The sequence below is a fragment of the Pleurodeles waltl genome, chromosome 11 (genome assembly GCF_031143425.1).
Source record: "Pleurodeles waltl isolate 20211129_DDA chromosome 11, aPleWal1.hap1.20221129, whole genome shotgun sequence".
NCBI lineage: Eukaryota > Metazoa > Chordata > Amphibia > Caudata > Salamandridae > Pleurodeles > Pleurodeles waltl.
In genome coordinates, this window is record NC_090450.1 from 785,214,810 (window position 1) to 785,240,466 (window position 25,657).

General features: G+C 44.8%; 1 protein-coding gene across 1 annotated transcript in view; it reads right to left on the reverse strand.

Moving 5' to 3' along the window:
* FBXW8 (F-box and WD repeat domain containing 8) overlaps positions 1-25,657 on the reverse strand; it is a 484,866-nt gene that overhangs the window by 199,985 nt on the left and 259,224 nt on the right. The window contains exon 5 of the mRNA XM_069214505.1: positions 15,321-15,478. Coding sequence (XP_069070606.1) covers positions 15,321-15,478 — 158 coding nt within the window. The remainder of the gene's footprint in view (positions 1-15,320; positions 15,479-25,657) is intronic.

Genomic DNA, 25,657 nt, shown 5'->3' on the forward strand with positions numbered 1-25,657 from the left:
CGGCATTCCTGCTGCTGCATTCATTTGTCTAACAGAAAGGGAAGAGTGTGAACATGTATTTCTATTTTTTTCCCAGAACAGTTGTTTCTATACTGAAGACAATGGAATGCTGAGGAGCAAGTCCTTTCTAATAAAGTTAACTGCTGCTGACAGACCACAATGGAAGATTACTCATTACAATAGGCACCAACAACAAAACGCAATTTTTTGCAAATCTATGCATAAAAATATAAAAATATTGACAATTCTAGCCCAACACGTCAGTTATAAGCCATCATTTTGCAATCAATTACCATTACTAAAAATCAATGAGCAACAAGGCCGAAATCCGATTTCAAGATGGCGGTGCTATTCACAAAGCAATATAGTCGTACCATTATCAGCTGACTGTCAGACGCAGCACTATTAAATCAGCGAGAAAAGTGGAAGTAGTCTCTGAAAACTATAACAATTAAAGGATGTCTGGAGGGTTTTTATGTGTGTTTAATGTACTTTCGGAAAAAAATCAACCTCTGTGAGAAAGGTTGAGGTTGAAAAGAGCCCCCGCCCAAAAAAAATGCCCCCTGTGGATCCCAGCATCAAAGCCCAGTTTTTAAAGACAAGTCCCAACACAAAATGTCTGTAAGCCAATGTTGTTGACGTCATGCACTTGGCTTTGAACATCAAACGTGAAACAAAACGCATTTAAAATGTTCTCAGCAACATCACAATGAGAAAAAGAGTTTGGTCACTTGATGGCTCGGTGGGTACCAATATCATATTTGCCTGATTGAATGGGTACAGCCTTTACCCCCTGCATCTCACTTAAAAGTAGGCAGTTTTCTTGCTCTTTAGTAGACGTGGAGCCAGCAGCCTGCAAGTTTCAGAGTCCTGCCTTGTGTCCAGTCTCTTCCAGTAGGAGACCCAGATATTCGTACTTATGAACCTGGGCAGGCGAGAGCAACGGGGTAGGAAATCATAAGTTCCATCAGATTCCCTGAATCCACCAAAGCCATTAGCAAAAAAAGCATTGAAAGAGAAAAGAACTAGTCTGAGCCAGATGTACTGATACTGTAGTAGCCGACTCTTAGCAACCACAACATTGTTTTGCGAGCCGACCTATGGACTAATTGGCTGGTTTATGCAATAACAATTCCAGTTGCAAACTATTAATAAGCTACAGACGCCACATTTGGGGTGGTAACTTATTCACAAAAGGGAAGAAGTCGCCTTTGACATCTTCCATTGTGCAGATTGTGGTAGCTGCTTCAGGGGGAGTAGGGTTTGGTCCAGGGGACCACTGCCATCTCTCACTGAACTTTTTCAAAAGTGAAAACTTTCCTTTACAAAAAAAAAGTTGTCATTTTTGAAAAGCAGAGACAGGCAGGATGGTTTTGCCGCTTGCAGGCCAAAATCCCTGTATTTGCAGCCTGTCAGAGGGAGCCCCTAATGTCGACCTGCCTAATAAATATTAATTAGTCGGGTTATTCTGTGACCAGCCCCCAAATTATAGTCACAAACTATTCATACAGAGGGTACCAGACTGAAATTTGAAGGTGATACCTAAACATGGCCCCTTCCAAACTGTGATTCAGTATCCATTTCTAAACCCATTTAGCAATTCGGAAAAAAAAAAAATCAGAGCCGCTAAATGGGTTCAGCACACTAGAAAAAGGTTTTTAGCATTTGCAAACTCTGGTGATAGGAACTGATGAGTTGGAATAGGATGGTGGAGCAGTTAGCCCCCCCTTCATCATACTGACATCAGCAAGTTATGCTATTTTTCTTACCATGACACACTTGACCATGAGGAAAATGCTTACATACTAACCCTCTGCATGGTGAACAAAATGCGGGAGCAACAGGGTGGCCCGATGTTTCTGCCAGGAAAGATCTGGGGATTATGTGCAAGCAATACACACGAGTGGAAGGGTAGGGAGATCTGGACTAGTGGCTAAACTGCCGACCTTGGAACATAGAAGCCTAGGTTTGAATCTCAGCATTGGTACTTGAACGAAAATTATGTGATTTTTGGGCAAATCATGTTATCTTCACATGAGATGCAACTGTAAACATGATTGAGTGGTTCAAAAATGAGGCACCCCTTAGGTTTGCCAATCTACCGCTTCCCATTATAAAATGATGTATAGCCATGGCGTGGACGTCCAAGAGAATTCTAGGGTGGAAACCTGTCTAAATTTGTCTAGTGGGCAGAGGCAGAATCCGGGGCAGTCAGATTTGCATTGACACAACAGCAAAGAACAAAGATTTAGGAGTCTATGGCACGATAGTGACAGACCTGTAAAGACTGTTGGATCATGAGCTGGCGTAGGGGGTATATGTCCCATAATCCTAACTGGTGAGCGGGAGGGAAGAATGTATATTGGTTCCTGGGGGGGAGGAGTCTCGGATCTCTTTCGTGATTTACAAGTCATATCAGCACAGATAGAGCCATCAGGAGACCCTAGAACTCCAGTCCTCCGTTGAGACTGTCATTATCAGGGTCAGCACCTTTATACTTGTGACATGGTAGAATCATCCATGGAAATTTGGGCTCCTGTACCGTCAATGGCTTGGGCTGATCTTTGATTCCATTATACTGGTATTAAACCGAATCTATCTTGCCAGTATCACCCAGGATGGCCATAGATGTAAGTGGACTGTACCTACTTATTGAGTATCCAACTATAAGATAGAAGATGTATGGGTAGGTTATAAAATAAACAATTGAGTGATTAAAAATGAATGAGTGATTCAAAAATGTGCATCTCCACATGCCATTCACAACGGAGTACCATACAATGCACGCCACAAGCCCCATTATGTCCACGCTGCTTATTAGGCATTCACATGTCTACGCAGGACGTAAAGGAAGATTCTGCTATTTCTCCACATCGCATAGATCTTTGAGTCATTGGGACAACTGGGCATATTCCACAATCAATCCATGTCTTTAACCGTGCGAGTGATGCTGAACAAACAAGCCAACAAGAACTCTGCAATGATATAAAGTCTAGTCCACGAAAGCGCAAATCTCGACTGCCGCTTGGTCTCTGCTAGGCAGTGGTTAAATGCTGTGTTCATGAAAGATCGTTTCGGCTAAGTTTCACCTGCCGCACAACTTGGGCCGACGATGAAAAAGTTGGAGTGGAGCGCACTCCCGGCACAGCGGTGGCGGCTGGCCAGCGGCAGGCCGGCTTGGAGCAGATGGAGCCTGGCTAGGGTGGCCCTGTCCCCGCATTAGCAGCATCTGCTCTGTACTCTCGGCCCTCGCCGGCTCGGTGGAGGGCTCCGGGAGAGGACGGCGTGATTGGATTCATGTCAGTGCGGTAACAGGCAACACAATTAGTGCGGGGAGAGGGGCTCGAACTGGGCGCGAGCCAGAACGACGACGGCACAACGAGGAAGGAGAAATATGAGGCTTGAGGGCTGAGGCGCACACGACAACTCCCACAACACACCTGTGCCAAGACACAGGGCCCTGCGGGCACACGGGGCGAGATCACATACCGGAGTCCGTTTGAGGACCTGACACATGTAACTTGCAAAGAGGAGACGAGTGTATGGGCAGCTTATGGAATTTAGTGCGCGCAGGTGTGTGGGGATGCGTGTGTGGGGACAAATTGTGGCATTACGCTTCGGGAATGTGGAACCAGGGAACGAGGTTCGAATTTGGGTTTGGGCTCAACATCATATGATTCTGGGCAAATCACGTAAAAGCCCCCCTGTGCTTAAAAAAAACCGGATGTGACCTGCTGCAGTGTAACTGTTGCTCATGGAAAGTGCTCTTATCTTGGGGGCGAGATCGCGCTACTTCTAAGCTGCAAAACAAAAACAAGCATTTACAATGCAATAGTTCTCGCATTTTCTTGAGTTTGAGCTATTGGCATTGTAAATTTCGAACTGAACTTTTCTTGCCACATAAATTGGTCAACCCTGTCTCATAATTTTAACTTGTCCTGCCATGTTTTGGTGGTCACTGGCGGCTACCTACCTCAGAAATTTCCGTTTACAAAGAACCCAAAAAATAACAAGCTTTGGCAAAGTCACTAGTTGATCTTTTTACTTTGCCAGTGCTTTTTGCTGATGTTGTTCTGAATCAATCTAAAGATTTTTTTTTAATGTATCAAGAATACAAACAAATGGCCATGACAACATGATGATGTAGAATTACGCAAATATCACCACATATGCACATGAGCATCATGACGAGAGGCCTTTAAAAAAAATGAAAACATTTTTTTAGGTACTGTGGCCTGTGGTAAATTAAGGCCAGTCTGTGAATAAATGTAGGATGGTGGTTCATTAAAGATTAATGACTGAACCATGGGTGGTTAAAGGTAGTCTTAATATACAGCTCTAGACAACTGGCCATGCCGCAGTACTGTGCGCTGCCTATGAACTCTTCCAGATCCTCTGCCCTACACAACCAATCACAAGGCTTTCTCCATGGGAGCCCAGCTCACTAAAATACTTGAAATAAGGCGCTCCAAAAAAGGCAAGATGACAAACGTGGATCATGAATGCCTTACTAAGATGCTGATGGCTTGGCTCCACAACAAAGACTCAAACTCGATGAATACTGCATTAACTTATTCATTGTGCATATCAGAGGGCGATCGCCTCACTCCAGGTTATTACAGACATTTATCTGTCCTGGACTTTTGTGACAGCGTAATTGAGTCTGGTGGTTGTCCTGTTTTGCTTCCATTTCGCTAATGAGCCTAACAAACCTAAAAGCAATGATTTTTAGGTAAACGTTCAGGACTGGAGCCAGTCTCCGTAATGACCTGGAATAAGCTCCTCCCCCTAGTAGCACTAACCAACGCTAGACAACCATGCTGCCCACCCTCAAACCAGGAACGCAGGGAAAACACCCTAAAAAGAGGAATAGTTAGCAGACGCAATAATGCTATTTTGTCAGGGGGTTGGTGCCATAACCTCATCATATCATCCTTTGCAGCTGAAACGGAAATATAAACGTCCTAATACATATTATGTATACAGTATACATTGTACAATTGTATCTGTAAACTGCACATTCGTGTCCATCTACCTACTGTCTCAAGTCTGTGAAGGCAAAACACGAGTTTTCCTTTTCAATATAATGCACACATCTACAAACATTCTATAATACCGGACATTAAATAAAACACAAGCTAAGGGATACAAATCTTGCTTTAAAAAGTTGTGCACCCTTGTAAGCCTTTATATTTAGAACTCTAAACTAATCTCAGTGATGCTGCATCATGTCAATTGCACTAGTGATTCTTTATATTACAGAACCCACGCCTTGAGACAAGAGAATAATTTTACTAGCAGGGATCCCAGAGGTTTGTGTTGTGTTTTTATTAGTGCTCCGAAGCAGCCTCCTGACTGAAAGAGCACTAAACAAAAATAACAAAATATGGAATACCACATTTCCCCCGCATTCGTGTTTGTTTTTTGGGACACTGCTCTGCTCCTCAACTTCAGCACTGAGGTAACTGCATAAAATACAAGACCAACGCTATAAAACTCAGAAATAAAAAACAAACACATTTTGTTGAAAAAAAATGTGATTGTTTCGCGACTGATGCAAGAGTGATATCATGATACAACAAATGTACAAAAGTACCTACCATGCATGCAGCACTGAATTTGTAAGTGTATTTATATGGTGCTTACATCCCCATGAGGCGTTGAAGCGCTTTTTGTTGAGTACCACGCTTTATGTACAGTTTTAACGAAAGTGCAACTAAAAATAGCACAGTATCTGTAAGAGGGGAATTTAACTCCCAAGCAGTCAGGGCCATACCTTTGAGAAGGAAGAACCCTACATAAGTTACCCTCGCAGAGCTCTGAACCAGCGGGCGGGAGAAGGGGACGCTGACTCCATGGCCTCCCCAGGCGCCTCCAGTATTGGCATTGCAGCCACCAAAACCCTCGGCCTCTTGACGCCCGACGGAAGCTGCGGTGGGACAGACAGCACGGGAGAAAAGACAACAGTACATGAGATTCCCAAGGGTGGGGGAGGAGAAGAGCTGCCGGTGTTTGGTGCTTAATTAAAAAAAAAAAAAAAAGCATTTGGTATGCAATGGCCTCATGTTTGCTCGAGTTAGAGCTCTTAGCGTTGTAAATGACTGGCTGGACTTTTCTTGCCACACAGACTGAGAATACCAAAAGGAATAGAGTGAGAGCGAGCTGGCCCTGGAAAAGCCCCCCTCTGCTGTTGGTTTATGTTTACAGAGGGAGCTGGTAGGGAGGAGGGACTGAACACACACCCACAGTGTAAGGCAAACAGGAAAATACAAAAAAAAAGTCCCTTATAGAAGAGATAAACAAGACATAGCATAATTCTACAGTACTTTGTGCTGCTCCCAAAGAGAAAAAGGCAGGACAAAGCGGCAGACCTGACCACTAGGAAGCAGGGGTTTTTAAAGGACTCTGGAATCAACAAATGAAAAGGCTGGAACTCACAGTATAAGTATATAACACGTTGAACGCTAAAACTCGACTTAAAAAGGGAAAGTGCTGGTGGAGGCCTAGGAAACAATGAGTCTCCAAGAGGAACTACAAATGCGTTTAACACAGGGATGGGGCTTCCATTAAGTTTTATGGGTTAAAAATGTGTTTAAATATACTAACAAGCAAGATTCACCTTATACATGTCTACAGTGGGTAAAGTGCGAACTTTGTAATAAGTACGTGCAGGCGTCTGAACTTTTCTTAGGAGCCCGTCGCCAGTGCAGGAGAATACCAGGGTTCCTAATACAGGGAAGCCTAGTAATGGTTTCTCCTTAGGCCTCTGTTCCTCCCCCCGCCACCCACACACACACAAAATTCATATATCTTTATGTCACTTTCAGAGGTTGACGCTTTCTCTCCCTTTCTGTATTTTCCTATCTTTCTCTTCCTCTGCATTAGGGTCAAAGTCTGATCACGAATAATATGTCCCGGTGCTTTAAATGGAACTGTCAAAGTGCAGCTATTCACTCCTTTGAGTACCAGTTTGCACCTGAGAAGCGCAGAACTCTCCCGAAAATGAGTGGCAGACTCTAAGTGCCACCATCTGCTATAATTAAGCACTGCTGGTTAAGTAGGAATATGCACAGGCGGAGGGGTAGCTACCACTGGTGCAGCAGGTCCAGTGGTAACGGGGTCCCGAGGGCCACATCGAACCATGTTTTTTCTTAAGTACCCCAGCAGCAGTCACAGGAGCTATTTTCTATGCTTGCACTAGGGCCCATGGCATCGCTGATACCCTACTGATTGCAGAAGGCACTTGCTGCTCTGTCTGTGAGCCGCTATGTCCACGTGTCACAGCACAAATGCCCGTGCTCTACTTGGCGTCACTGTTCTATCTCCACGTTCGACCGTCTCTGCCAAACATTTATTTCTCCCAAACTCATCCGAGGACCCAGAAAGTGCCTTGTTCAAGAAATATCAAAAGTGAGTGGACAAACCAGCGTTTCCCGGCGTTCACTGGAAAGCCTTATTGGTGACTGAACATGAAGTAGGGCAATCTCAGAGCTCAGGAGCTGCCATGGCGTTCTGAGAGCAAGAAAACTATATAGCCAGACAGATATAGAGACCAAAAAAAGTAACTGTGAATGAACATTGCGAGACAGCTATGTGATATCACCAAATAAGTTTGCTATTAAAATAAGTATATATTCAGAATGAGAATGAGTTTTGTTCATCAAGGATGTGCGTCTTTGAAAATGGCGCCTACGTGCGTCAGAGTGGTAATATGCCGAATCACCCGCGCGAGGAAAGTTACAAACAGACAAAACTTCTGTAAAACAACAAGAAAAACAGACAGCGCCAATAGTCTGGATTTAGGCATCGAGAAAAAGAGCGCGCGGGCACTCCCCCATGAAGGTACAGCACAGGCAGCAGAATGGCAACAGTGTACAAGATTCTCTCACACACACAGACGAAGTACAAAAACACTAGTAGAAATGCATATTCTGTGTTGCACGCTGACACACTAACGTTACATCACAGGCGGCAGCAGAACAAGCTTTCCTCACCCACAGAATACGGGAGCAGGGTGGCAAACTTCCGTAGACGTATTCACACTCAAAAATAGCTAGCAGCAGTATAAACTTTCCCACACACTAACATAAAAGAAGCGGCAGCTATTCAAGCTTCCTTTACACCTATGTACACAATACGAATATCACAATAGTTAAAGAGAGTCAGCAGCTGTGTAGGTTGCTCACTTACACAAAGCAGATATAGCTTAGGTAAATATTATGTACATATGTATGTGACACTTCTATGACATGAACCTAGTGGAAAGGCAGAGTAGCACTACACTGGGTCAAAGGCAAAGATACAATCAACAAATGATTTAGGTTGTTTTTACGAGAGGAAGTGAGCTGTTACTATATCCTGATAAAAGTTTTCATTAAAAAGTTTTGCCTTTGTATATCAAAGAACTGAAGGAACTGCCAGAATGTAACCCTCCGGAAGGGAAACTAATAACAGGAGATCTGGGTGCCCACAAGATTACAAAAATACATATATTATTGACCACACAGCTCCACCACATTGCCGGTGCTACAGCAGTTGTGGGTAGAAGATATAGACACCCTAGATGACGACAGTTAGACAGAAGCTTTGGGGGCCCCTTGTGCAGCAGCAAAACCCGTTCACCTCAGACTGATACAACTTAAATATCTCCAGAGAGCATACTTAACAGAATGCAGTCTTGGCTTATGGGCATGATAGCTTCCCCAATGTGTTTATGCGGCAGTGAAGAAGGGATTTTCCTCCACACAGTATGGAGCTGCTCTGCGCTGACAAATTATTGGCGGGGCCTTACGACTTGCCTCAGGGAGATTCTTCCCTGGGTATTTCCGCTAGATCCCAAAGTGATCCTCCATAGCACAGAGGGCATTGGTGGAAACAGCTATAAAAGACAGCTGCTATTCCTGGGACTCACACTAGCAAAAAGAGATACCCCCAAAATGTGGAAGGCAAACAGTGCCTCTTCAGCCTCCTCTGCGGGTGCTTTATAAGTTGCAATCCCTTATTTGGGATTTTATTTGGAAGGGCAACAAAGAACAGATGGCAGAGGGAGGACTTAGTGTCCCTAACTGATAATGTTACTATCAGGCAACACAGCAAGGCTACATGGTATAGTGGTCTCAGCCAAGCACTGAAAAATGCTGGTGCCTTATTGCTCAGGTAGTGGGATGGCATTCTGATCTGGAAGGTGCTATGGCTGCCGAAATTACATCAGCCTGTGGTAGTGTATATTTCGCCGGTGGTGCAAGCCACAGTAGAAGTTTGGGACAGGGTACACTTTGGCACGGGCTCTTCACCCCTCTGTCCCCATAGACATCGATAATAGGAAATTCAGATCTCCCCCAAGCGCAAAGTGGCTCAGGCGTTTGCCGCATGGAAGGAGGCCAACCGAAAACACATAGGTGACCTTTTTGATGAGAATGGCTTTTTGGACTTTCTACAGATTCAATTGGCTTTTAGGATCCCATCTACAGCCCATTGGCAATACATGGCTATCTCCCACTGGCTGATGCAGCCCTGGCTTAGCCACCTTTCCAGCAGACCTCTCATGTCCTTCAAGAAGCGACTCCCCAATCGCTCTTTCAATCAGAGTATTCTCTATGATATTTACATGTTCCTCACCACCCTCCAGAAGCCACTGAAGTAATCTGCGAATTGTAGATGGGAAAGAGCGTGAATGAGCCTTTAAGGACAAAGAGTGGAGCAGTATCCTTCACCGCACCCATTCCTCAGCCGTAACACTACGAGCAAAGAGATGTTTATACAGATCAACCATTACTGGTATTTTAATCCAGCTAGGGTTGCCCAGTGGAACACAAATAAAAACAGTGCATGACACACCTCCTTTGGCAATGCCGTAAACTGGATTCCTTCTGGGATGAGGTGCTGGCTGCGGTGAACAACATGTTTGATACGGACATTCCCAGAGTCCCGAGCTACGCTATACTGGGCTTCCCTAATCGCTTGACATATCCTCTGGAATCTCCTAGGGGAGTGGGCAATCGCCTTGATACTGGGAGCCGCTAAGCAGGTTCTCCTTTCCAAATGGGGCACAGATGGGATCTCCACGCACCTGGACTGGCTGCATAAACTGTGGGAGCTATCAGGAATGGAAAAACTGACGGCTGCAGCGACTCACTCCTCATGGCTATTTGACCAGATTCAAGGACCTTGCATACGCTACCTCTCGGATGAGTTCAGAGGATTATCATGCCCGCTATACCTGCTGATCCTTCAAGTGACTCACCCAGATCAAGACCCCTCTACATCTATTACCTGCTAGCTTCCTATTCATATATTGAAACGGGTGTCTAGCTCCTTTTCCCTCCCTCCTCACCCACCCCTTTCTGATATTACCTATCCACCCCTCCCTCCCTGTTGTGTAGTTATTCTGTACCTTCTTTCTAGCCCGTGATAATCAAGGGGATAACTTCCCACCAGCTAGTGGATGTAGGTGGGCTATTTCTGTTGCTTTACTGATACAAAAAAAACAGATCTTAAACCTAAAATTGCAGTGGTCCTAAATATGCTACAAAATGTAAGACTCCTCCCACGCACACACATATACTTGTATGGTAAAGTACAAAGATGTAAAAATGCATTGTATTTTATTACACACGTTTTAAAGGTTGTAAACTACCACATGGTAAAATTATGTGTGGCAGCATTTAATATTCAGAGCTGCTACCAAATAGTCAAAGTTGTCTCCACAATGTGTCTGTTGAAGAGAGTCTCAAGGGTGACGCAGAGTTGTTTTACAAGGGTCGAAAGTTGTAATTTGAATGAATCCAAATTCATGTTGACAAGCCAGGTTTGGAGTAGCTGTTTGTCTATTGTTGCTGATGAACAGCAAGAATTTGATTTTGTTAGGGTTAGGTTTCAAATATGTGCTGGAAATCAAAGTCTGAATGAGGTGTTGCCAGTGCTTGATGAGACACTGAATGCTTAAATCAGAGGATACTTTCCTATAGAGTCGTATTGTATCAATATACTGATGGATTCTGATGCTGTGTTCGATGAGTAGAGAAATGTGGTTTGATGGAGTGAGTGACAATATGAAGATAAGATGGATCATAATACCATTTGTAGTACCACACCTGAACAAACTGGTGTCTGTGGGAGATGTAGGGAGAGAACCAGTGGAGGCCGTCGCCAGTGGCTCTCAGTTGACACTTTATTGCATGCATTTGAGTGAAATGGTTGACGGTGCAGAAGGTGGTTGAACGGTCCAGCAGAACCAGATGGCTTTATATGTGGACAGGAGGATGTAATCCATGATTTGTGGGGCAGCATGGCATGATCTGAAGCCAGGTAGGAAACCATGCATGAGATGTCTGGTATCACTATTGTCAAGCTGGAGTTTGACTGTGGTTTTTTGACGATCTTGCTGATGAAGGGTAGGTGAGCGATAAGGCTGGTAGTTGGTGAGTTCATCAAGATCTGGTGTGGGTTTCTTCAGGAGTTCAGAGTCCATTGAGGCTCAGGTACCAATATTTTGGTACTGGTATCTTAGAGACAGTGCGACTCAACCTCCCAGTGAAGGGATCTGGTTAAAGGCCTAGCACCCTTCTACAAACTTGCCAACTTCTAAAGCAATGTCACTGTGTGAAGAGGCGGGGTGTCTCATGGTGAGTGCTACAAAGTTGCTCTCTGCTCTCCACCAACTAACCCCCCCCAGCCCCCCCCCCCCCAAACATAACTGAGTCATGGAGGCAGTTGCCCATGTCCAGGGGTGTTTTCACACCCTTTAATGGACATGGGCTGCTTAGAGCCTCTGAAAACAAGCAGGAAAGCCACTTTGTACAGTGGTTTCCAGCTAGTTTTTCTTACCAATGTGTGATTTTGGCTCCTCACCAGGAGACCATGTGAATGGAGCTGAAATCGTATGACACACAGAAGCACGTGTGAGCTGGCAGGTCCGCTTCTATATGAATTTAGCCAAAGCATGAGGCACCTTAAAGTCTTAGAGAGCTAAGATCCTGCACTGGTTGGTAATAAGGCAGAAGAACCCACATGGAGTACATTCACTACCTTAAACACAAGGATGAGTAGCAGATAATTCCCATAGACCTTGTTACATGAACAAATAACACAGAAACACACTGAAAGGAAGTTTCTTGTGTACAAAAAATCATACTCCATATGAGAAAGCTAATGAGAATTTTATTCTGAACTGCAGGGTGGAACAAAACTATAAATGGCAAATTCTCCTCCAAACCTCATGCATGGCTAGAAGCCAATAATAAATGGCATAAGCCGAAGCATTTAAAATCAAATGGGAAGACAAATTAGAAGGCAACCCCCCAAAAAAGGGAAGCCCCACAGAGAAGCCAATCACAACATCCTAAAGACAGGTGGAAAAACAAGCACTGGGGGAGAACAACTGCTGATGCACGTGTAGAGGCAATGAGTGGGCATGTGGAGGGATGTCTGTGCCCAGATTTGAAGCGACAGCGTCAACTGAAGAAGCTTTTCATGTTCCATGGAACAGAACTGTCCCTACAACTCATAAGTGGAATCAAATAAACCAGTGGTCTCCAAACTTTTTAATGCCGCGCCCCACCAGTTGAAAAATAAAAATCATTGCCCCCCCTTCAGAATTTTCACAAATATTCTATGAAGATGGCAATGTTTACATATGTCTAGATGTATTTAAACATTGCAGCTAAGTATTGTTGCTATTTTAAAAATGCAATAACATGTTTCTGCTGGAAACAAAACACTGCTATCTGTGAAGTGCTTCTTTTGGTCAGAGCCTGGCACTCCCTCGCCCCATAACCCCCCCCCCCCCGGGATCGCTTGAGGCCCCCCTGGGAAGATCCCTGAAATAAACCGACAAGTAATTCCTGGTACGTGTGTTCTAATGGAAGGGAAAAAAGAACCGAGGTAACTAGAGTGGTGCGTGTACATGTACACATCAGTGGAGGACGTCACATTTTGCTGATGGTTAGTGGCCTGCTTTCAGAGCAGGAGGGGATGCCATGACCTCATTGTGGTTGCCGTAGTTTCAGTGCAGTGTGCATTCGATTATGACACTGAGAGAGAAAGATGTCAAATATCGCATGCTAGAAATGGGTAGCAGGCAGGATGCAAAAAAAACACTACAAACTACTACTAAAATACTTTTTACAATACAATCACGCCAGCAGCAGCTGCATACACGGAATAAATAAATATTGCAAAAACACAAGCCGCTACATCTTTGAACTAAATCATTTGGTATGACAATGCGCTCTAGTGTCAGCGGTCAAAGTGGGCGGGATCTGAAGTGGGCGGGATCTGAGGTGCACGACTTTAAGTTAGGAACAAGCATTTACAATGCAACGGGTCTCGCGTTTGCTCATGTTAGAGCTGATCGTGTTGTAAACTCCTAACCTGACTTTTCACCTATCGGGCAAAAGTGCATCTATGTACATAACCCGAAAAAATGAAATCAAGTATGTAAAGCGCTCAACTTCTGCCAAGCGAGATCGCGCTCGTAAATTAGAGAAAAAAAATTCCACGAGCCCGATTGAAAACAGCGAGCCTCGCATGTTTTCTGTACTTGCTCGCTGCGCTCGAGGAGGGCTAGCCACCGGAAAAGGCATGACAGATGCATGCCTTCGACTAATGAAAGCAAGCAGCTTTTATTAGGGAAGCCCACGAACCAATAAAAAACACTGACGTGAAGTTGACAGGCCTCCGAGCCCTTTTCTAAATACAAAAGAGTCTCGCTGCGATACGCATGCGCAAGCGCATGCAACGCACGCTCGACCGCATGCAACGCACGCTCGACCCTAACAACAGTTCCCTTTTTGTGAAAAGACAACCCTCCCAGAACGACTAATTCAAACAGTTGAAATGCCTCAGCTGAAGTGCACGGCAGGGAGTTTCTTGTGCTGTGGTGCTGTGAAACCGAGAAGGGAGGCACACAGCTAAACCTGCCTGCTTGCACGAAAGAAAAGTAAATGTGCGCAACTGGTCAGTCTGGAAACGTAAAATGTGCTTGAAAGACAGAAATGGCTTCAACTAACAGAATCACTTGAAGCTTCCCGATGACACAGATGTATTCTTTTTGAGTGGAATTGCAAGGGAGTTACCATCTGAGCCCTAGAGCGTGGGCTTTTCAAAGACAGTTGTAAAAAAAAATGCACAACATACAGTCAAGGTATTACTAAAATTAATATTTTGGAAGCACTATTTTAATCTTAAACCTGTTTGCATATTTTGTAGCAGCCTAGCACATACTGACCTCCTAGCACTAAACATACACAAATCACTATACTCCACTGCATCAACCAGGTTTCAATTATGAGGCCCTGTGGCTACACAGACCTCACTGCATTACTAGCGGAGGTTTCAGCATGTATGATAATGCATTTCCACTGATTAACTTAACTTGCATTTATTTTTCATTTTAGTTGTTTTATTTGTAGTAACCTGAAGGTGAAAGATGGACAAAAAATTAGAATATATATATTTTTTTTATCCACGCTTTGGACCCCTCCCCCATCACCACTACGCCCCACCACCATTAAACACAACATCACAGTTCCCACACTGTTTTCTTAATGCACTTTGATCACTGCCTAGGGTAATTCTATGCCCAAGTCTTGTACTGATCTGACCGGAAAGAGACATTCAATGAATACCGGAAGCAAGGGAGGGATTATAGGTGGCAAAACGGACAGGTAGCAGAATGAGCAATGTATTGTATTGTATTGTATTGTAATCGTATTTATATAGCGCTTACTACCCCTGACGAGGCGTCTAAGCACTTTTCGGTGAGTAGCACGGTACTCTGGAACCCAACAAGAATGAGTGATGGATTAGTATTGGGAAATAATGAGTACAGTTTTAGTATTATTATGAGTTAATTTGAGCCACGGATATGAGAGTCTGTTAGTTAGTTTGGCTGGAGTAATGGAGTGGTGGAGGAGGAAAGAAATCCAGAAGTGATAATTGGGAGTATTTCCTTAATTTACTCAACCCAATGTGACAACTTTTGGTGGGAGGGTATTGTGCGTTCTTTAAGTCTGTTTGGAAGTCTACTCTATAGGGGGTCTCTCTGCATGCCCCTGTGTATTTGCCAATCGTTTCCGCTGCGGGCCTGTCGGCATTCATCTGTTTCAGTCCTTCTGCCTGCCTTTGAGTATATGTCTGAGGGTCTGACTGTGGGTCTGTGAGAGTCTGTACATGTTTGTCTTTGCTATTGAAGCCAGCAGCAAACTTTTGCCTGCATCTGAGCATAAGCAGGATCGGCCACACGGGAAAGAGGCCCCAGCTGCTTGGTCGTTGAAAAGCCTCTTGTTTTTGAGCGCAGGAAGAGAGTAGCAGTGGCTTACCGTCCTCGTAGGCTGCCGCAGCCAGAGAGCTGTTTATTCTGACAAAGGAGACATGTGGCTGCCGTCCAGGCTCCACAGTATCCCGCGTTGGTTCCAACTTCGGGGCCGTGTAGTCCCAGGTGCGCGTGTCCCACAGCCGCACGTCTCCCGATGTGTATCTGGAAGACAAGCACACCAGTCACTCCAAAGGGAAAGGGGGAGAAAAAGCACACCGGAGAGTGGACAAATATAAACATGCAAATCCTTATTACAGCAACAAAAAGCCTGCAAATGGCAGGGTGTCCGTGTGCTTTCACAGTCCTATGAAGCACACACTTAGCCCCAGCACATTCAATGCTTTACATAAGCATCGGGTTATCTTACACTTTTCTTTTAGGTGAGGGAGACTATGCAACTGGCCAAGAATCACAAGCAGTTATGCTGAGGACAGGACTCAAACCTGGTTCCCCAGATCCAAAACCGGCAACGCAGGCAATTAGGCCACATCCTTTCTGTGGATTCAACTCACATGTCCTTGGCCCTTTCAAGCTCCTACGACATGAAATGAGCTCTAGGTTATCTTCTAAGCATAAATACAACGTACCCCTTTGGGAGGCATGTGCACAGCTCCATTACTATTCTACATAAGAGAAGTAATGAAGTGCGTTCCTTAAAAATTAGTAACACTTCGCTATGCTGCATAATTACTTCAACGAAAGCTCAGCAACAAAAGTGGATGTGATTGCGAGCTACAGCAGGTATGATGATTTCCAAATCTGACCCTCTTCATGACGAGATTAAATAAGCACTGGCAAAGCCATTAGGTCTGGCTATAATGTGCTAATGCATGCAGACTGCATTTTTTGTTTGGGCGCTTCATGTGGTTAAAAATTAAAGCCAGATATATTTGCTTTTCTAACACCTATTTTTTCAAGCAGCAGGATCGCATGCCCTTATTCATATGTGTAAACATACAGTTGTGTGTGTGATATGTGCAATATTCCTAACGTTTTACAAATGTTAACGTTTACAAAATGTAGGCTGCCGTAAAAAACACATCAAAAAGGACTTTTTCCCCAAATACAATTCCTAAATGAAATAATTCTATGCCTGATGATCTATTTTCATTTTAGAATGTACAGAAGTACCTCATGCATTCCTATGAAAGCAGATTCTGGAAGGCAAGCCGATACACCAAAAAGCCAATGGTGAGAGAGTGATACTCCCCTGAGTGAAGCCAAATCCCATTCAGAGTATATGTTTAAACAATTGGCAACAACAGATCTTGCAGACATCGGTACTGTGAAGCCAGAACTAAAATTATTCATATTAATCTGAGACATTATTACTTAAATGCAAACTACTGACCCTCCCAAGAAAACTACGTGAACAGATATCGGAGAGATGCCTTACTCATGATCATGACCTGCTATTAGACAAATAGAAGGAGGAAAATGTTACCCTGTCAGATTCTATTCATAGCATGTATTGCTGTAGATTCATATGTTCTGCATACTGCTGCCATCTGGTGTTAGGCTCTTTAATTACAATCTGTTTTTCTTCAAAGAAGCTTCAAGTCACGGGCTGTGCTATGACTACTTTCTTAGTCCACCGCCCACAAGGGCACTGACTCTCTTAGATTGTTTTTCGTTTATCAGGTGAAAGTGGAGTGTACAGGGGCGTGGAATTTAATTAAGTATCTACTTGTCCATGGAACAGATTGCTTCATAAATCTACATGCCCTGTAAAAAAATCGACTTTTACCTTTGTTAACATGTAATGTGGCAGCAATTTCATATTAGAGCTCTGATAATAGCCTCTCTGATTATGCCAGGGCACGTACTATAGTAGGGCTCAAATACTGGCAATTTCTTAATTTTGCAGGGCGATCTACACACTGGGACAGGTGGTACCATTAAACAATAGTTCCAAGGTAGGGATGCCTTTTTTTAGTCTATGCAAACCTATTATCTTGCATGTTTTAAGGGTTTACACTAGCGCTTCTCTAATCATTTCCCATCCTGAGAAAGGTTGCAAATTTACTCCTGACAAGGGTCAGAAGTAAAACTTTTACCAGGGTTGAGAAAAAAGTCGTTCAAGGGAAAGTGTACTTATAAATGCTCAACAGATTTTTGCATGAGCTAATCTACAGCTGCATATCGATGTATGATGGAACAACACATGCAAATATCAAGCATGCCTTAACAACGCAGTCTCAACAACGACCGCGTCTTTACCCTGCATGCCATTACCACACATGCCTTTCCAACAAATTTCGTTATAAAAGCATGTTTGGTAAAGGAACATGCATGGTAAATCCGTCCCCTACCACTTAGGGTGCACAAAGCAACATGTGTTGCTAAAGTTGCCCTATGTGGGAAGGGTATGCCCAGACGTAGGTCCCTTGCTCACTGTGCCACTGGATTCAAGGTAGCCTGGCTGATGAAGGGTGATACCCTGAAACCGGTCCCAGGATGCTTGTTTCCGGTCCAGGGAGGGCCTGGCTTGGCAGTTCGGGCTAGACTGTTCCCATGAGAAACAGGGTCAAGACTGATTTGCATATGGCTGGGTCCAAACTGGGCTGGCATGGTGAGCAAAAGAACGATGGATTAAACCCAGATCTGTGACTGGGGGGTGAGTGTTTGCATTGTTCAGCACTCCGTTCATCATCCTTCTGTGTTGCTAAATTCTTCCCCTGCCCAGACCCCTTACACCTGATACCATTCTCCACCCTGCCCAAGCCCTTAAAGCTACCCCTTCCACCCACTGCCCTGAACCCTAAAAGTAACCCTGCCCTTTCCTAAAAACTACCCTGACCCCACCATGAACCCAAAAATTTACCCCGCCCTGTCCTAAAAACTACCCGAGCCCCCGCCCAAAACCCTAAAACCTACCTTGCCCTGTCCTAAAAAGTACCCGACCCCACCATGAACCCCAAAATCTAGCCCACCCTGTTGTAGAAACTACCCGAGCCTAAACACTAAAACCTACCTCGTCCTGGTCTAAAAACTACCTCAACCCCCCACCCTGAACCCTAAAACCTACCCCTCCATGTACTAAAAAGCACCCGACACCCTCAACCGTAAAACCTACCCCGCCCTGTCCTAAAAAGTACCTGACACCCCCATCCTGAACCGTAAATCCTACCCTGCCCGGTCCTAAAAACGACCCCAACCACCGCCCTGTACCCTAAAAGCTATCCGCACTGTCCTAATAACTACCCCAACCCCTCTCCCCCACCCTGAACCCTAAAACCTACATAGCCCAGTTGTAAAAACTACCCAATCCCCTGTCCTAAACCCTAAAACCTACCCTGTTCTTAAAACTACCTGACCACACTGCCCAGAACTCTAAAAACCTACCCCGCCTTGTCCTAAAAACTACCTAGCCCTTCCACCCCGCCCCGAAACCTAAAGCTACCCCGCCCTGTCCTAAAAATTACCTGACCCTCCTGCCCCAGCCCTGAACCCTAAAACCTACCACGCCCTGCCTTAAAAACTACCCTGACCCCCTGCCCCGTCCTGAACCCTAAAACCTAAAACCCCCCACCCTGTACCATGAAACCTACCCACCCTGTCCTAAAAAGTACCACAACCACCTGCCCCCTCCCAGAACCCTAAAACCTAACCCACCCTGTCCTACAAAACAACCCAACTCCCCAGTCCTGAACCCTAAAACCTACCCTGCCCTGTCCTAAAAACTACCCAGTCCCCTACCCCTGCACCATAAAAGCTACCCCGCAGTGTCTTAAAAACTACCCCGCCCTGAACCCTAAAACCAACTTCGCACTGTCCTAAAAACGACCAAGACCCCCCCCCCGGCCCTGAACTGTAAAACCTACCCCGCCATGTCCTATAACCTACCACAAACCCCCTGTCCCGACCCTGAACTTTAAAACCTACCTCGACCCCGCCACCCCCTAAAACCTACCCTGCCCTGTCCTAAAAACCACCTGACCCCCAGACCTGAACCCTAAAACCTACATTACAATGATCGCAATCTGCTCTTTCACAAGAAGCATACCGGCACACAGAGTAGTTTTGCTCAGTGCCAGGAACTACTGTGGCAATGAGTGCTTATTGCGACAAAAAATATTTTAGCTTTTTGCTAATATTGTTACAATGGTGCTGGCCCAGCAGCTCCCACAATAATAACTTTTTACAAAAGTCATGTCAAAACCGACATGCATTGACAAAACCAAAAGACTGACCACCAATGTTGAACCTATTGGATTTGCCAGTGCTTGTTTATAGTCATCTTTCCCATATACTTATTGAAACTGGTTACAATGACTTTTCATCATTAATATTTTTTGCATGCATAATCACATTTTCACATTTTACTGAATGATGCTTCAAAGAAATGGTACCCAAGTTCCACAGTAGTTAAACAAAATGTTTTTTATCCTAGTTGCATTTTTGTGAACATCAATGTTGAATTTAAGCTTCTGCAAAAATTTGCATTTAATCAGAGAGAATTCTGGGAGAATTATACATAGTCTCATATTTTAAACTTTGAAAACATATATACAAGTTTTTTTTTTTTTTTTACAGCAACCGCTGTCAGTAGTGCAGTTCAAGCTTACATTTATTTAGAACGCTCACCCTAATAATAAAGGCTTTGCATTAATAAACCTTAAATACAATTTCGAACAGCATTAGCATATGGACACATTATTTCAACTACAGACAATTCCTTTCCCTGCTCTTTAATGTGGTACTCTCTATTGGCAGCCAAATGGTTTGTGCAGCAGGGGGTTGGGCCTTCTTGTCCAAAGGTAAAAAAACAAAAAAAAAACTTGATAACTTGTTGTGTTTGACCCGAAACAATATGTCCTGGGCGTCGGGCTATAGGAATTCCACACCCTTGAGTGTAGCAAAAGACTACTATATCGTGCCTTGTAGATAGTAAATTACAAAATATTAAGGTAAGAAATGTGCCATCACTGCAGTCTTCCGGGCAGGGTGGTGGGCGCATGCAAATCTACAGCTCTACATACTACGAACAAATGTTTATTGTGTAACATTTTCATTTGTAGCATGTGTAGCGATATATACATGCTCTACATCATCTGTAAGGCAATTTCCTCCCAAGCGGTGCCTAGTTGGCAGACGATGCCGATGTTTGAAATAATGTCCTCAAAGCAGACTGACCAATCAAAGCCTGTTGACAAGCTAGTATGCGAGTACTGTTAGTACAAATTAACGCTTTGTAAAATTGTGTAGTGTTGACCCGCTAGTTGCCATGCAGATGTCAGCTAACAGGATGCACCCAGGAAAACCATGGTGGCACCATTCTTGTGTGTAGATTGTGCCCTGGGGAGTGCACAGAGTACACATTTAGCTTCTGCACAGCAAGATTGGATGCATTTGCCTGCCTTGCAAATAGGATGACCTTTGTGGGTTTTTGCCAAGGCTGCAAAGAGCTAGTTAGTTTTGATGAAGGACATGGTTTTATCAATGTAATACATCAGTGCCCGTTTATGTCCAAGGTGTGCAACTTGTGTGCCTGAATGAATAGCTGCAGAATGGCGAGTGATTGTAACTTGCTGATTTGCCTGAGCAAAGGCATGTCTATGATAAAGGAGACTTCCTTGGAAAGAACCTGTAAGTTGCAAGAGTGGATGGGTTCAAAAGGTTGCTCCATAAGACTTGTAAAGACCATGTTTAGGTTACACTCCAGAGGTTGTTTTCTTGGTGGTACCACCCTCTTAAGTCTCTCCATCAGCACCTTGACCACTGGAATCCTGAAAAGGTATAAGTGTTCCCCTTTCGACTTGTATGCTGCTATAGTGGCTAACTGAAGGCGTACAGAGGTATACACAAGATCAGCCTTCAAAAGGTGTAGAAGACAGAAGATGATATCTTAAATCTTGGCTTTGAAGGAAGGATCTACTTGTGTGGAGATGAAATAGTGTACAAATCTCTTCCAACTGGCTGCATAACATGCACATGTAGTGGGCCTACGTGCCTCACACAATAAGGTCATGCACTCCTGGGAGAAAATTAGGTAACCAGACTAAGACCTCAGGTGCCAGATCACTAGGTTGTGCTGTCTGGGATCTGGGAGCCTGATTTGGCCACATTCTTGTGTGAGAAAATCTGACCTGACAAGTAGCTTCTCATGGGGAGTGATGAACATCAATTAGCAATGAGTACAAGGACTGTCTGGACCAAGTTAGTGTCAGTGGGAAGGGGGTCACAGACACACGCTTCATTTTAGTCACTAAGTAGCAGATTAGTGGGAGAGGCCAAAAACAAAGGGAAACCAATTCAGCCAGAGCATTGCCCATGGAATGTAGATGTTTGTAACTGCAAAACCACTGATCACCACCGATATATGTTTTACTAAAACTTATTGCAGACTGCCCAGTGGTAGATCGTTTGTGCTAGTTCAGACAGCTGGGGAAATTGTGCACCCCCACTTCTGTATGTAGTACATAACTGTAATGTTGTCAGTCTTTATAAGGACCACCTTGCTGTAAACCAGTATCCTGAAGGCTTTGAGGAATAGGTGTATGGCTATCAGCTCTAGGTAGTTGATGTACTAACCATAGCAGCTAGGGGTTCAACTACCTTGCACTATTATAGTGCTGTGATGTGCATTCCACCCAGTAAGTGTTGAGTCCTGATCTTTATCAAGTCTAGATCTTAACAGTGACCCTCTGCTTGTGACCATCGTCTCATGGGGCACTTTTTGAACAGGAGCATATGCAATCTGGCATGAAGCACAATAGAGACTCAGGATGCCATCATACCCAAGAACTTCATTACAGTTCTTACAGTTTATGAACAAGTGGACTAAAATAAACAGGCAGCAGCTGTTGGAATGCCATCACTCTCTGCTGGTTGGGATATACATTTCTTGTATACCAGGAAGGACTGGATCTGTTGGGGATGGCAGTGGGATTTCTTTATATTTACTGTGAAGCCTAGGCTCGGGAGCAGGGTGGAGGTCGTTTAAGTGTGTACCAGGAAATATTGCTCTTAATTAGCGACTCGAGGTATGGGAAGATGTGGATGCCCACTCTGCGCAGATGAGAGGCCACCACTGCCACACACTTGGCAAAACCCCTTGGAGCCATGGTGACCCCAAAGAGTAGCACTGTGAATAAGTAGAGTTGTCCACCTCCCACAAACCAAAGCTACTAATGATGGGCAGGAAGAATGGGGATGTGGAAGCAGGTGTCCTCGAGATCTAATACTGTCATTAAGTCCCCCTGGTGGAGCAGAGGGATAATGTCCTGCAAGATTGTCATTTGGAAGTTCCCCGACAGGATGTACTGATTGAGTGGTCTCAGGTCCTGGAAGAGCTGGAATGAGCCGTCCTTCAGGAGCCATACAGGCGTACTGAGTAAATACCGCTGGCCTGCTAGTTGGGTGGGAAGGGGGCACAAGCTGTATTGCAAACTTTCGGAGGAACGCTTGAACCTCTTTCTTTAGGAGTTCAAAGCTCTGGAAGTATCCGAGTGGTGGTATGTTTATATCTAAACAGTAGTTCTGCTGAACTAATGCCAAATCCACTGATCTGAAGTGATTTCCTACCAGCAAGAGTAAAATGTCCCACAGACATTTGTTGTGTGATCTGAAAGGGGGTGCTGGGGGCGACTGTGGACAAGTCAGTACTTGGAAGCAGAGCTTCTTTAATAGAGCCACCTCTGCTTCTGTCTTTGCCGATGTTGCCTCCTCAACTGCCCTTTCAGTATCCTCTGTTGTCTAGGACTTCTGAAAGGCTTGTTGCTGGTGCTTTTTAGCTTGAAACTGACCAGTGTTGTGATCTTGTTCGTGCCCCAGCAGTGCTGCTTATGAATGGTGCTCCTCTGCGTGGGAGTCTGTAAAGCACTCAAGAACTTTGCGATCTCAGTGATATCTTAATTTTTCCACACATCTTGTCTATTTGGGGTCGAAAGAGATGTTCTCCATTGAATGGACTATTCAGGAGGTATTGTTGGACCTCTGATTTGAACCCTGAGATGCAAAACCATGCAAGGCAGCAGAGCAGGAAATTGGTGTTTACGCTGCAGGAAGCAGTATCCACAGCAGCAAGAGCACAGTGCCTAATTGCTTTGGAAATAATCTTTCCCTTCGTGACTATCTCCTCTCCCACTTCTGTATGCCTCAGAGAGGTGCACACCACTGCCTCTATCTCCTCCAAGTGAAATCTGTTGTACATTGACACCTAGACAACACAGTTGGACCAACCACCACCCATTTGCCAGCAGCTCAGAGGCTTGGGCTGAAGACTGCTTCCTTGCTGTGTATTACTAGGGAATTCTGTGGGGCCTGGCCGTGTATGGAGATAGGGTCACTGGGAGAAGCCATAAATGTATTCTTGACACATGCCATGAGCACCTTTACCTTGACAGCATCTTTGAGTTGTCAGGGGCTGACCTGAGCACGCCTTTGTGGCACAGACATGAATTGGACAGGGCGTTCTGTCTTACAGAGGGTCTCCACCACAAAAGTTGTCCTTGTCCTGTAGGACTTGCAGGTGTACAATGAGCTGCTTTAAGGTTGATGAAATGATATGAAGTAGTATCATTCAGCAGAGATGGCTTGGGGACCTATGACTCTAGATCTGGATCATCAGTGCACTCAACACTGTAGCTATCCCAAGAATCATCCCAACTTCGTGCCCCAACAGGCTGGTCATAAGAATGACTCTCCCCATACAGGCTGCCAGGGTCAGAATAGGAATGGACTGACCCTTTATGGGGATTCTGGTGGAGGTGGCAGAATTGGAGGAGGTTGCGGGGGGTGTTGGGGGGAGTATCAGCATGATGGTGGTGGTGAAGGTGTAGAAAAAGGAGGTGGCGGTGATGAGTTCCTGGGTGTAGGTCGGGGTGAAGGGATTGTTGCCTTTTACCTGTGCCTCTTAGGCGGCAAGCGTTGCAGTGCATCAAAGGCAAACTCCTCCCCGAAAGCCAGCGTCTTTGGAATCAGGTGCGGATTGGTTGAGGATGTTCCTGAGTGGCTTAACAGAAATCTTGCCACTCTGTGGGTAAATGAAGAAGCCACATCTGCCTTGCATCAAGTTCCTTTGCCATTTCTCCAATCTGGGCATTAATGGGACACTTGGCGCCGGCATAGTGCTTGGTTTCAGAGACACTCTCTGCATCGATTTTGGCTCTGAAGGAAGAAGTTTGGTGACCTTTGGATGAGAGAGGGTTGATTATTGTCAAGGTTTGACATCCTTCACTGGGAGCTTTCTCTGCTCTGAAGCTTTTCCTCAGTGATGACCGGAGTCTAAGGGCAGCGGTGGACCAGGGGCTGCGGGCTTTCCTCTCAGCTCGGGCTGGTGATCAACTACTCCAGGTGAGTGGTGCTATGCCTTAGCATGAGAGCAATTCAGTGGGCAGTGTTTCATCCTGTAGCTTTGCAATGGGGTTATACCTAAACATCGCTGTGTTTTCTTGGTATAGGGCCCTGTAGGTGTCAACGTACAAGCTGTTCCTTTGGATCTTCTTTCTTCAAGGTGCTCGAGGACAAAGTTTCTGGGTTGAGTACTGACCGGGCTGTTGGGATCTTAGAGGGACATGCATATTCTTCCTCAATTTCTAATGTAACATATTCACTGAAGATGTTGGGTGTCTTCTTCCTCAATCTGTGCCTTCCCCCTCAATTCCTAATGGGACCTATTCACCAAAGATGTTGGGTGTTTCAGAGGATGATTGCTGTTGCATTTTCGAGTGCGCTCTACATCTTTCCCTACAATACCTCAGCCTCTTCTTGCATTGACAAGGCAGAACTGAGAGGCGGTCTTCTTGTGATGGGAGAGAGAATTAGTTGCTAATGCCATGATGGTTTTCCCATAGGTACTTTGCGTTGAACCTAGTGCAAAATTGGAATGGTGTGAGTTCCATCACCCTCTTCCTGTCTGCACTCTCCCAGGTGAGTTCCAAAGGGATGGAAGGAAACTCAACCAAGCAGAAGACTGGAGTCCATGTCAACAGGGCATCAAAGTGATCTCAGCTAGCGGTACGAGTGTGGTGTTCCTGTCGAGGGAGCGATCAAATAGCAGTCAACTGCACAGTGATTGTGTTCAAAGGAATAATGGGAGCCAGAAGTCTCAAAAAGCCCACGAGGATAGCATCATACTTGGAGTCATTGCTAAACAAGTCCAAACCCAATGGTGGAAAGAAACAATCTTCGGTAGAGTCGGTGCCCACAGCACATCCTGTGCCTCAAAGCTTCCTTGAAGAAAAACAAGTTGTAGTGTCCATGGCCACACATGCTACAAAAATAATTTTCATGGACTCAACAGTGTAATCTTAAGCAATACACAAAGAAAGTAAATTACATTAATGAGCTGACCATAAAAAGCAGACTGCCCATGGTCACTTGCTCAATTAATCCATG